Raw genomic sequence first — 13471 nt, 5'->3', positions numbered from 1 at the left:
GGTATATGGTGATCAAGTATTATTTGTGTGTTGAAATGCTGATTTCTTTTTATTTTTTCTAGTCTGAACCAGAGGGGTTTTCTCACTTCCACTTGTATGTCTGTGCTGCCTTCCTTGTCAGGTGGAGGAAAGAGATCCTGGAAGAGAAAGATTTTCAAGTAAGTGACTGGGATATTTTTCAAGCACAAGGTGGTATTTATTAAATTTAGCTTCCTAGTGTTACTTGGGGATGAATTTATGAGAAAGTAGTAGCAGCTGCAGCACGACTTGACAGTGTCTGACTGACTGTTAGAGTTGCTCCAAAACTGTTAGACCTGAAGTGAGGGACTATATGCAATAAGAGATGTATTTTCTTTGTTCACTCTGGAAAAAAAATGCTGTTTTAACTGAGACAGACTTTGAGAAGATGATTTCTGGAGATGCTGTTACAAGTAAAGCCTTGGTATTTCACAAAGAGATTTTCTGAAAAGGTAACTGGATTTTTTTTAATCTTAAATGCATCACTGGAGTTATTTATTTATAATATCTCTTCTGTATAATATAACAGCACACTCTAACAAGGTAATGTTCATTCTTTCAAAAAACCTGGGCAAGCAGTCTTAAAATAGGGAGCCTGTTTTTCAGTGGGAAATAAAAGGACTGTAAGAGTATTTACTTCAGGTCCCTGCATTTTAAAACCTTACATTTTTGCAGCAAAGAGCACGTCAGGGAGTTGTTTGGAATGGGGGATTTGAATGTGGTAAATAGGAGAATCATTTGCATACCCCTAGAGAAGTTCAGTTATGTTTGTGAACTGGTGACAGTTTACTTTCATAGAAATATTTTATATTGAATTTTACCCTATGATACACATGCGTTGCTTGAAAGGCACTGAAGTCCTGTCTAGGGGCTGACTGTAAACAAACCATGCCGCAAAGCCCACACCGTAGCCTGCCCCAGGGAAATGGCCCGTTACCAGCTTATTTTCTCTGCAGCTGACTGAACTCTGTTGCCTTGTACAAAGGAACCGTTGTGTAAATTTGTGTATCACTTAAATCTATTTTGTCTTTCTTCATAAAACGATTTATTCAGAGCACTTTAACTGTCGTTGCCTATCTTTGCAATAAAGAAATGCCTAAGGGCACAACATAACAACTTTAATCTATACTACCTGCTAACACTGTCATATTTTCTCAGTTTATGGTATTTTGTCAAAAACAACTTCAATGTTGGCAGCCGTGCCTCTCAACTACAATTGTTCACTGTCAATCCTTCCTATTAAATTTTTCCTGTTGATTTCCTGCACCAAAGTTCATAATCTTCCCTGCTCTACCGAATCTATTACAACTATGTTTCAAGTAAATAATATTCACAAGGTATAGTACTGTGAAGATTTGTTTGGTTCTCCTTACATATGTTCATATTTGTTTACTTTTTTAGTAATTAAGGTATTTCTTTATGGTTTAATTTCTTTATAGGCTATGTAAACTCGACTACAAAGTACCTAAATCAGGAACACACCAACACATTTATCAGACTGCTTTAGTTTGCTTACAACATAGAAACGCAATTACTAATTTTTAGGATCTGTAGACTAGTGCTAGTTTTATCATTATCGCATGTTATCACTAAAACGTTTGACCTTCTTTATTGTGTAACGTGACCTTTTAAAATGACTAAACTGAAGCGTTATCAATTCTCCAAATGATACTTCTCTCCCACAGGCAAGAATAAAAACCATTATTCTTCCGCTTTGTTAATAATAGCTGTAGACCATTGCCTAGTCTTCAAGTAGTAGCTCAAGCAATAGGCATTTAAACTACACTGGAAAATTGGGAAGTTCAGTGTGCGCTGTTGGAGTACTCTGATTGCATCGAATTCACGTTATTGAGAAGTCATAGTTATAGTATATTTTCTACTGAAATTTTGTGTTCTGTAGACTACATCAAGAATCATCAAAACATGCATCCAGTCATTTCTTTTGCACGTAGTGTGTTTTGTATTTGTTTTTCTGCGTATGACATAGATAAGGCAAGTCTCTCCTAATTGCCAGTCGGAGGGTCTGGTTCTTTAGTCCTAGCTGTGAAAACTCACTCTTTTCTTGTACATGTCTATTTGACCTCATTCAGTAGAATTAAAAGCTTCACAGGAATTTTTAGGCAGAATAATTTCCCCAGAACATCAGATGTGGTGGTATGCCAGATGAGACACTGAGCAGGTTTTGAAAGGGCAATTTTAAAGGACTTGGTTTTGCAATACTTTTTTCTTATTGTTTGATGAAGTATATTGTCAGTACTCTTACAGACTGGACTATGATAGGAAATAATCGTTGCTCTTAAGATATTTATTTCCATTCTCTTAAGTATGTGTTATTGCAACCTAAGCAATGAGTAAAATTATGTGGTGTTTACTCTTCCTCATATGAACAGATTAATTAATAGACTTACATACCGAATGTTCAGCTGTGCATGATAATAGTTCCTTATTACAGACAGCATGTGTGTGTGTGGTTCTTGTTTTCTTTTTTTTTATTTTTTTTTTTTCCTTTTTTTTCTTCTGTATTGTTGTGTAACAGAGAAAGAAATTTTGCAATGAAAGGAGTTAGGCTGGCTGAACTAGTACTGTGGAGTGATAAAACCTGAAAACTACTTGGTACTTGGTTTACATTTGTAGAATTAAGTATTATATCAAAGGAAATAAATTTTGATAAGGGAAAGAGCAGAAGAAACCAGTTCAGGCCTCCAGATGTTGAAATAATAATGTATATATTGTATTTATTATAAATATGTGTATAAATAATTATGTATATGTAAACTTTTAACAGAGATGTATGAAACTGTGTTCATGCTGGTTGCATATTTTTCACGTTTGAAAGAACTTAACAGAATAATTTTCTCACTGTAAGATGATAATCAAGTCATGATAGAAGTTGTGTTCATTTCAATGTTTGAACAAGTTATTGTTCTTACTGCCATCTATTTGATAAGATATCAATGTAGACCTCCTCTGAAACATGAGATTTGCGGGTTAGCATAAGGTTTAGCAACAGACAAGTGAGGAGAAAGGTGATGGTTTATATGTAAATCTAAAGCAATTTACAACGTTATTTGTAGAATTTGTCCCATGTCTCTGCTTTATGAAAACTGGCACCTCTTGACTTTCCACAGGTTATTCCATGCCACTGGTCCATGTCCTTATAAATCGTTCCTGCCTGACTACTGTAAAATACAGTACAATGGTGAACGAAGGACAACTATTTCAAACTGCAGTGTCCCAAGAGAAAACATTTGATCTTAGGAAGCTGGGGAGTGGGAAAAGGTCAAACTTTTTTGTTTTGCTAGGAGTTTATAGTTGCTAATAGTTTGTGTTGCTCAATAAAGGTATCCGTAACCTTTCTAGTAAGCTTTGATCCCATTTCGAAATTTGCTATGTAATGTAATGAGCTATGCAATGCTATGTAATGAGGGCTAAAATTATTACATGCAATTTTGAAATTTCCCAGGGTCACTTTTTGGTAGCAGTGAAACTATAGTGATATATTTTCAGATAGACATTTTATATATTTCATGCCCATGTTTAATACAAAGGTTAATTTTGCTGAAAAGAATGATAGTGTTTTAGTTATAGTTAGAGCTTGTTATTCTCTCATGGTACTCACTTTGAGAGAGAGTCCGCATTACCTACATAGGATGCTCCACAAACCCAGGTACGGAAGGCTAGTTTGGGTAGCTCTGTAGCTTTATTCATACTTCAGATTAGCAGTTTCTACTTCACATGTCGGGGAACAGAGACCGCAATGGGCAGGCAATAAATGGAATTTAATCCTGGCTCAGATTTTCCTTTGTAACCGATGTGATGTTTTATAGGATCGAACGGGTCATACTTGGCTTATGATATTTCTGTTGATGGTATAAATGTTCTGTGTTAATTCACTGGTTCCATACTAGTGTCAGATTAAAAAAAGAAAAAAGTAGTAAGTGTAATATAGATAAAAATACAATGGTTTTTTTAATGTGATAAAGTATGACTTGCAATGGGAATGCAAAATGTAAAATTTATTTAATTTCTACTATCTAAGCTTAAATAATTAAAGATGCAAGTAATGAAAACCTTTCTATTCACCAGCATGTCTTAGACTTTGACTTACTGTTATTAATTTTCCTAGCTACAGCCATATTTCCAAAATTCTTCTGAATTCTTGAGAGATGTGAATGGTTGATGCTGTTAAGTGATAAAATATTCAAGCATGATTTTTAGCATATTTAGAATTAAAATATTCATAGAAAATACGGCTGTTAAGTTTAATGGTGTCATGTACAGGATATCTGAAAGATTTGTAAGGAAACAGGACTTCAGGGACTCGATTCAGCTGTCAAACTGAGTACAAGCTAATAGTAATGTTGGACTGATACTGGTTTAACTGTTAGATATTAGAAATTTAGTCCAAATTTTTAGTTTAAGTAAGTTATATCATTTTGTTAACATAGCTGAGCTATAAAAATATATTGAATATTTTGTGGTAAGGAATCTGTCTTGCAGATTTTTTCTTCTTCATGACTCTAAGATACAGGCTTTTCTGTCTGTCTGACAGACATTTTCACCCATGCTGTCATCAACCCACATCTTTATTACTGCAATGTCCTTTTCTTTGGCTTTGACATGCATTTTTGCTTCATTTATATTCACCGAGACTGCAAAGAAGCTGGAAAGATCATTTTTCAGTCCATCATTTTTTCTTGCTTTGCATCTCCTTTAGCTCCCTTTCCTTTATAGCACCAAAGAAAACTTAGACGCTTTCTCTTTCAAGGCCTTTAATGGACTAATACCGACACTGTACATGTCATCTCATATTCAGGGTTGAGATGCTGACTGCCAGTTTATCAGGCAGTGATGACAGCCTCATCACGCACTTGAGCTCACAAGAAAGTATCTGTGCTATCTCCCGGGTTGACCGTCTTACTTAAATGGAGCACCTAATGCAGATACTCAGTTACTTCCCTCTAAATCCTTATGTAAGTTCTGTTTTTCTGCAATACCCAGAATAGATTTGACAGGTAGGCTTGAGTCTGTTAATAACACCTACAGTCGCATTGACTAGTTTTGTGTTGCTTCTTTTTACTTTTCTGTGAATTTGTTGTCTCTTGTTTTATACTTAAGCCATAAAATCTGTGGGGTAGTGACTGTCCTTTGTTCTGATTTATATAATTTTTAAAATAATGATTCTTTAATCATTGTTTTGTATAACTACTAGGGAGTAAGCCCTATTGACATCATGACTGAAATGAATCTGTGCACAGTTCTGTCCTATTAAAATTTAGATAAACGCTCTTGATTTTTTTCAAATATTTAGTTACGGTGAAGTATTACAAGCTAATGTTAGTTCAAATGTTAGTGTGAACCACCATCTTCCTACATCATATGAGCAATAAAATTTTAAGGAAATTAAGGTTAGTGTTATTACTTATGTAAATGCTTGTCTTATGAAGTTGTTGTCAAACCTTAGATTAAATCTTAGGTTTTATATATGTTAGTTTTAAGATGATACCTGTTTCAGAGGATAGCGAAACATTTCACAGTGCCTGCATTTGAATGGAAGTCAGATACAGGGTGACTTTGAAGTGCATCCGTAGTTTTGTGATGAAGTGAGCACTGTCAACACCTTCGGTTTGCTTTGCCTTTTCTTCCCTTTTTAATAATCACTTAATTAGAATCAGTGCAGGGTTAGAAGGTTCACTACTACCTACCGCTCTTCCTAAATCTCAGCTCACTTGAATACTTTGCCCCCTTATTTCACGTAAGAGTAGAGAAGGCCTGGGTTAATATCTTCTGATTTATGGTAGGAGTACGCTACTGATATTTCAAGTCTCATTTAGCACACGAGCTTGCCCTTAGTCTTTTTCCTCACATTTGTCAGCATTTTTGGGGTGTGAAGGCAATTGTTTCTACCTGTGATCTGTTTTCTGCCTATTAGATTCCAAAGTTCCTGAAGCTTTATGTTATTCCCTGAAACAGAGGAGTACTGCTTTATTTTTATGAGTGAGCCCTTAGCATCTAAAGGTTACTGGCTTGTGTTACTTCAGGCCTTATGTCAAATTTAAAAAAAAAAAAAAAAAAAAAAAGGGCAAGATTATCTTTCTTGCAGAAGATTTCACACCTGTTTTAAATGATATTAATGTTCAACATGAAAGTATGAAATAATCAGAACAGTTTAAAAACAGAGCTATTGAAAATGCTTGTATTTCTTCCCTAGAAATGTTTTCTAGGAACATAGAGGCGATGAGCATATTGTCTCCTTATTTCATTCTTGGACTTGTCTGCCAGTTCTCTTCAGTACAGTATTACAGACTTTGTATACAATCACAAAGGAGTCTGTAGCTTGCATTTATCAGCGTTTGGATGTTTATTATGGGTATATTTTTTATTTCACTTTTCACATGAACTAACATTTCTATTAAAGTAGATTTTTGTATGTGAGCTAAAATCACTTGAAAGAGAAGGTTTTAAAGACAGACAAATCTGATTCTATACACCTGTCAGTGTGTATTTGCTACTGCTACACAAGCTAAATAATGTAACTTTGCACCCTAAAAATGGGATTAGTAGATGGTTACAGAGGCAACTGAAAAACAAGATGCTTGGAAGACAACTTAAATTCATACTGCTGTCTGCATGTGTAACAGGCTTTAGTTTAAAAAGTTTACTATGAGTATTCTTCCTAGTGATTATCTACTATAGAAACATGTCATATATCAGAAACATTATTTTATACTATCTATCTATGCTTAACTAAAGTAATATGTGTTTCCTTAATCTTTTGTGACCTTGTTCCTAGTTTGTGATGTGAGTTTTTTAAATAGTTACTTTTTCTGCATTAAAGTACAGGACTTCTCACTTCATATGATATGAGGCATAATTACTAAATATATTTTCAATTTAGCTTCTTGGTGTGTACAGTGCTAGAAATTTAGTTCCCATTACTACTGCAGTAAAAATGTTTCTCAATTAAAAAAAAAAAAAAAAGTAATGTTTCTGAACAGATTAGTTTTCTGAACAGAGGAGTGTTTACCCTTCTTTTCTGTAAGCTTTGTGATTAGATGGTTTTGTGGTTCTGGATCCTGCCCTCACTCTTCTATGTATGGAAACTAACAGGGTCTTTTCTGTGAATGTACCAAAGCCTGTAAAGAGTTAAAGACTGTGAATGTGGAAATCTTTCTAACTTTAAAGAGCCTGACTGCTAACATTCCTGTCATTTTATTCCCTGCTGTGAGCACTTTTGGAGGACATTCAATATATTGTCCTGTGTTGCAAGAAACTGGAAGCTCTGCTGTTTTAGACTTTGAACATCATAGCTAGGTTGCTTCTTAATCTCCGAGTACTGGTAGTAGACGACTGGGAGTTAGCACTGTTAAATCATTTATATTCAGAAGACCCAACTTACAATAATAAAATTACTGAGATTATTTTTGCATGCAAAGACCTTAATCACCAAAGAATGAGGTGACTGGTAAAAATTGTATCTAAATACAGTTTTATAGGGGAAACCATCAGGTGTGCATTGATCCTGACTTCAGCTATTACAGTCTCGATTTAACTCAACTTAGGCAAAAGCTTCTGCATCTTTTGATTATCATGAATATCTTAACTTGATCTCCGCATGTGAGTATATTGTAAATTAAACGCAGAGACATTTTATCATACAGTCTTAGAAATACAAGTTTTGTCCCACAGAAATTAACACAAAATTTTAATATTAAGCTAAAATATAGTGGTTAAACTGTATGTCATCCTTCTTTTAACTTTGAGAAACTAGTGGTGCTTGTCCTGTTACCAGGAGGAGGAGTTGCCTTCTGTCTAGAAAGTCACTAGAAGATTCTGACCAGTTTATACAGTACACTAAAAATGGTTGAAGAAGCCTGAAAAAGGAAATAAAGCTCCTAACACTACGCTTTCTTATCTCTGAAACTTCAGCGTGGCTTTCTGTGATCCTTTTTCTCCTGATGAGACTGTAGGTCTGGTTTTCCTCAAAAGCTTGGCTTTAAATGTGCAAAGCTGAGAATAGAAATCATTAAAAAAAAAGCCAAAACAAAACCAAACCACTTTTGATTTATATTTTATTCAGCTAGCAATGTGCATATTTTTATACCTAAATTCACCTCTTTTTCTTTCTTTCACTTGAGTTTATAGGTCAGGAGTTCATAGTAGTAATACACTACTCATGTCTGACATTTTAAAAATAATATTTAACTTACCTCCAGTAATACAGATAAGTTTTGGATTCTGTATCTGAATTTGAAATCTGCACATCTGTTTCTTTTGCCCTCTTTTCATCTAGCTCCATCTCCCAGAATTCATAGTTACTCCGCAAAATATTTGGAACAGTTCTACACAGTAAAATTGCAAGTTCTAGTACAATGATATTGAACTGCAAGTAGCTTGAATATATATATTTGCTGCTGAAACTCAGAAGTTAATCTGAGCTATGAACTAGTCTAATATTATTAGATAAATCACAGGAGTCAGTGAAAACTAAGCGTTGCTCTCTCCAAAGCAATTTAGCAAAAATAGAAGTCATCTTTGGGTGGTAGACTTAGCTGCTTGTGGAAAGAGGTAAATACCTAATTGCTGCAGCCATGACTTACCTTGGGAGATCTGTCTAGTTTTTAACAGACCTATCTTCTACTCTAGAGAATGTTATTTAAAAAAAAAAAAAAATCATTTATACCGAAATAGGACTGCCAAAACAGAAAGAAATTTTCAAAATCCCTGCTGAAGGAGTCTAGCTCTACAGGGCCAGCATACTATATCAGTAGGACTTCTCTTCTTGGGGGTGCAGCATGAAAAGTAGAAAGAGGAAACCTTGATGGTAAGAAACAGGACAAGGGTCTTCAGGTTTTCATATTGATATAAGTAGAATAAATATATTTTCTTAATTATTTGCATCTTTTATAGGTATTCTTTATTCTGTATCTTTATTACCAGTGTAGAGATTTAGAAAATTTCTTTTAATTTTTACCCTAACCACTTTTAAGTGTAATTTCAAGTCATATGACTGTTACGAAGTCATTTCTTACTCAGCAGTTCGACAAATCTGAAAATCAAGGTACATAATAACAAGTGCCTTCTTCTCCAGTACATTAGTTGAGACCATCTAAAAGGGAACAAGGTGCATCACTGTAAAAGCTGTAGTGGCTGTTTCTAGAGGAAATGTGTAAGAGGTAAGAGGATAGAGGATTGTTTTCTGGTGATTGCCAGCTACTTTTCTTGCAGGTAGCTGGGGAATATGCTTGAAGAGCAAAGGTCTTAAGAAATCTTATGTCACTCATCAGAGCAATTTAGAGACATATTTTGAATCCACTATTTTTCTTAATTTGCTATATTAGACTGTTACTTTTTTATTACTAGTAGGTAAGTTTAGAACTCCATATAACATGGCTCTCTGAGATGATACAGAAAGAAGAGTTTTCCCAGAATGACTAACATTGAATGCAATAATTTGTAAAAATTTAAGTATAACTAATATGTGAATATACAGGAAAGTAAAGAATTTGTACGCAAGTATGAGTGTATAACACTTCTACTTTTGTTTACTATTAAAAAAAAAATTAAGGGATATAGTCATTTATAATCCTGAATACTCTGTTTTTTCCTCCATGTAAATGTTCGTGCCATTTGAAAAATTGTATTTAGACAGTGTTTTCCTTCAATTAGTTCCAAATTCAGTTCCTTTCCGAGTAGTTTGCTTTTGTAATAGTCAGGGAATATGTTGCAATTGTAGATGCATCAAATGAAAAAGTTTGAGTATGAGCACTGAATGTACAGTTTTGTGCTTGGATTTCATGTGCAATGTACAGTAATTCATTAACTTCTGCCCCTTCTTTCATGCAGAACAAAATCTTGACAACAGATTTGGTGTAAATGACAGCTGAGGTTGTAATACCATATATTAGTAGGACTGAGTTGTAACTCTAATGTTTCTGTGTTCTTCAGAAAACAAAGCAACTATATGACAAAATTAGCAGTCATTTGTATTTGCTAAATCAATTATATGCGACATTAGCTAATAGTTGTCTTCCTTATTTTTCAAATATTAATCTTTTAAGTAACAAAAGAAAGATATTAACCAGATCCATAGTTAAGTACAAATTTTATATAGATATGATTCATGTTACAGAGGCCGGTTAGATTGAAAATGGGTTATGTTATGTAGTTAGGCTTAAGGTTTAATGAAATAAAGCCAATCCTGTAAGCCAGGTCTAAATTAGAAATGAAGTCACTTTAAATTACATTTGTAGTCAATGGAAAGACATGAGTGTGAATCAATCACTTCTGATCTCACCCTACCCTCTGCAAATATTTATTTCCCTCTATTAATTACAAAGGATCATGGCATTGGCAGAAAATAGAATTAATCTGTTAAATGCCTATATTTAGTGGTCTGAATATTGAAGATACCTTGAAGACTTCCTTGAAGATTTGAATGTCTCTTTGCAAGCCCAAATACCGTTTCCTCATCTGACTGTTACCAGAGATGGTGTCAGTCAGGAGGAGGGAGGGAAGCCTTTAAGCATCCAGGAGCAAATCCAGTGGAGACTGCTGAATAGAGGGAAAGAGATATTGAGCATAATTCCACTTGTAAAATTTGCTGTTGTATGGAGAAAAACTGTGGAGCATAGTGTTTATATGATTTGTATTGCTTGGAAGATATCTTTAAATTCTGAACATTTTCATGGGAAAGAAAAGGTATATGTTTCTTTAGCATGCATTCATTCTTTGGGGCAGAGTTACTTGACTATGAGAGAGTCCCAAGCCCTCCCTCTTTGTGTGCAGCTCTATTTTTGTGTTGTTATTATTTAAGGAATATAGTATTGTAGCCTTGAATACAATATGGTTTTGGTGGAAAACACATCCATATGGTAGTAACAGGAAGATGATTTTCAGATGTACAAACAATAAGATGTCTAGTTTCTACTTCCAAACATGTTGATTTTCACTCTTGTTTAGTAATGAATTTTATCCTTTTACTGTAACCAAGTGAACCCTAGAGTGCATTTTTATTTATAGTTATGCATACTTTTGCCAATAATTGATTTAATGCATGTTACTTATTTGTTTTGAACCTTTCCATTACTACCCATTTTGTATAGTGACTAATCAGCAGAGCAACCTAAAAAAGAATTATTTCCAACATATCACTTGGTCCCTGACTATCTACCATAATAGTCTGTTCAGAATCACAGTTTCTTGAAGAAGGAAAGATAAAGAATTACAAAAACCATGGAGAGTTACCTGAATGCAGAGCTTTAGAGATCATTCCAGAAACAATGGCGTAGTAATAATTTCTTTCTCAAATTCTGTGTACCATAAAAACTGTAGGATCCTAACACTTTAATCTTGTAAAGCTGACTACCTAGTGTTACATTTCTGCAAAGTTCCGCAGTTTACCAAAATCCTTATTTCATTATACTCCCTAAAAATCACATATTTTGAATGTGATTAGTTTGATCCCATTAACCTTACAGTGCCATTGGTCAGCTTTTCCTATTTGCCTCAGGAATTAATTCTCAAGTTTTTTAATGGAAATTGCTTGGAGAAATTTGTGCTAGATGAAGTGCTTTTTTTTCTCTATTGTTTTCATTAATGTTGCTGTTTTAATTGCAGGAAAATGCTTAATATGGCTTTATGACCCTTACTTGATTGTTTTTGTTGAAGGTTGTCCTTGCAGAATGAACTGACACCCAATAAATAGGCCCAGATGTAGCAACAAAAATGAATAGCAAATGCAACTTTTGGAGTGAATGAGACTGACCTGGACTGAATGTAGTGTAATCATTGTTGCTTTAAAGGAGGTTTCTTTATGAACAGTGTAACAGGGGTCCATATATTCTGATGAGTTCCTAAAGCATTCACGCATAGGATATTTAATGATGGATAACAACATTTTCCTGAAGTGAAGAGCAGTACTTGGACTTTTTTTTTTTTCCCCAAGTCCATATATTCTGAAAATCTAGAATGGTGAAAATGTTGCAGTGATTAACTGATGCTGGATTTTGTAGCATGTTGTGCTGTTGTTGTTGGAGTAAACTACGAAGCAGAAATGATGCAATCATCACTCACTGGACCCATGACAATCAAATAAAATGATTTCTCCAATTACTTTATTTAATAGTGAGAAACTCTATAAATTTCTGTTATTTTACAACAGTGTAGTAGACATTGCAAGTAATTTATTGTTATCCACGTAACTGAGATCAGAAAATAATTTTACAATGCTGTTTCTAATATGGGTTACATGTTTTATTGTTTTGGTTTTGTTTGTTTGTTTTTAAAACAGAACCGTAGACATATTGTTACAGCTGATGACACCCATATGTATTTTATGTTTCTCCATATTATCAGGATATTACACAGGGTGGTAATAGTTTTAAAAAAACAAAAAAAAACCAAAAAAAACCCTTAAAAAACTAATAAAGTGTTTTCCAAGATACAGAGGATCCACGGTTTTGTCACGTTCAACTACAGATCATACAGGGTGAAATGCTTTACCAAATCTGTAGTGTTCAGAAAAACGCATAACATTAATGCTACTAGTGTGTAAACAGCACAATGAATCCAAATTTATGGAAATGTAATATTGTCCTAGAATCAAAATCAAGTTGGTAAGAAACTTTTCCCCCCGCCCCCAAGCCTTTAAGAGATAATCACACACGAAGAAGGGAAAAAAAAAGCTGTTTAGGGACAGAGGACTCTTGACAGTCTCTAACAAATCTAGGCATTGTGTCAATAAGTTTATTTAAATAACTTTTGCTAAACATTTAAAATTATGTTCTTGGCATCGTTTTGTAAGTACATTTAAGTGAGAAGCTGGAATGTTTAACTAGTTGTCGTGGTTTAACCCCAGCCGGCAACTGAGCACCACACAGCCACTCGCTCACTCCCCCCACCCCAGTGGGATGGGGGAGAGAATTGGAAGGGTGGGGGGAGTTGAAAAGTTTCAGGAAACTTGTGGGTTGAGATAAGAACAGTTTTATAATTGAAGTAAAATGAAACAGAATAGTAGTAGTAATAATAATGATGATAATAATACAATGATAATGTACAAAGCAAGTGATACACTATATAGTTGCTCACCACCCGCCAGCCGATGACCAGCACATCCCCGAGCAGCAATCGCTGCCCCCCGGCCAGCTCACCCCAGTTTCTATACTGGGCATGACATCGTATGGTATGGAATAGCCCTTTGGCCAGTCTGGGTCAGCCATCCTGGCTGTGCCCCTTTCCAGCTTCTTGTGCACCAGGCAGAGCATGGGAAGCTGAAAAATCCTTGACGGGTGTAAGCACTACTTAGCAACAACTAAAACATCAGTGTGTTATCAACATTATTCTCATCCTAAATCCATAACACAGCACTATACCAGCTACTAGGAAGAAAAATCAACTCTATCCCAGCTGAAACCAGGACATAGTTCTGATTGCATTTAAAAATCACTTTGTA

General features: G+C 34.7%; 1 protein-coding gene across 1 annotated transcript in view; it reads left to right on the top strand.

The window, feature by feature from the left end:
- The window catches only part of TBC1D22A (TBC1 domain family member 22A), a 187501-nt gene that overhangs the window by 148549 nt on the left and 25481 nt on the right, over positions 1-13471 (top strand). The window contains exon 12 of the mRNA XM_082309017.1: positions 63-158. Coding sequence (XP_082165143.1) covers positions 63-158 — 96 coding nt within the window. The remainder of the gene's footprint in view (positions 1-62; positions 159-13471) is intronic.

Source organism: Platalea leucorodia (assembly GCF_965183815.1).
Source record: "Platalea leucorodia genome assembly, chromosome: 4".
Lineage (NCBI taxonomy): Eukaryota > Metazoa > Chordata > Aves > Pelecaniformes > Threskiornithidae > Platalea > Platalea leucorodia.
This window is presented reverse-complemented; position numbering and strand designations above follow the sequence as displayed.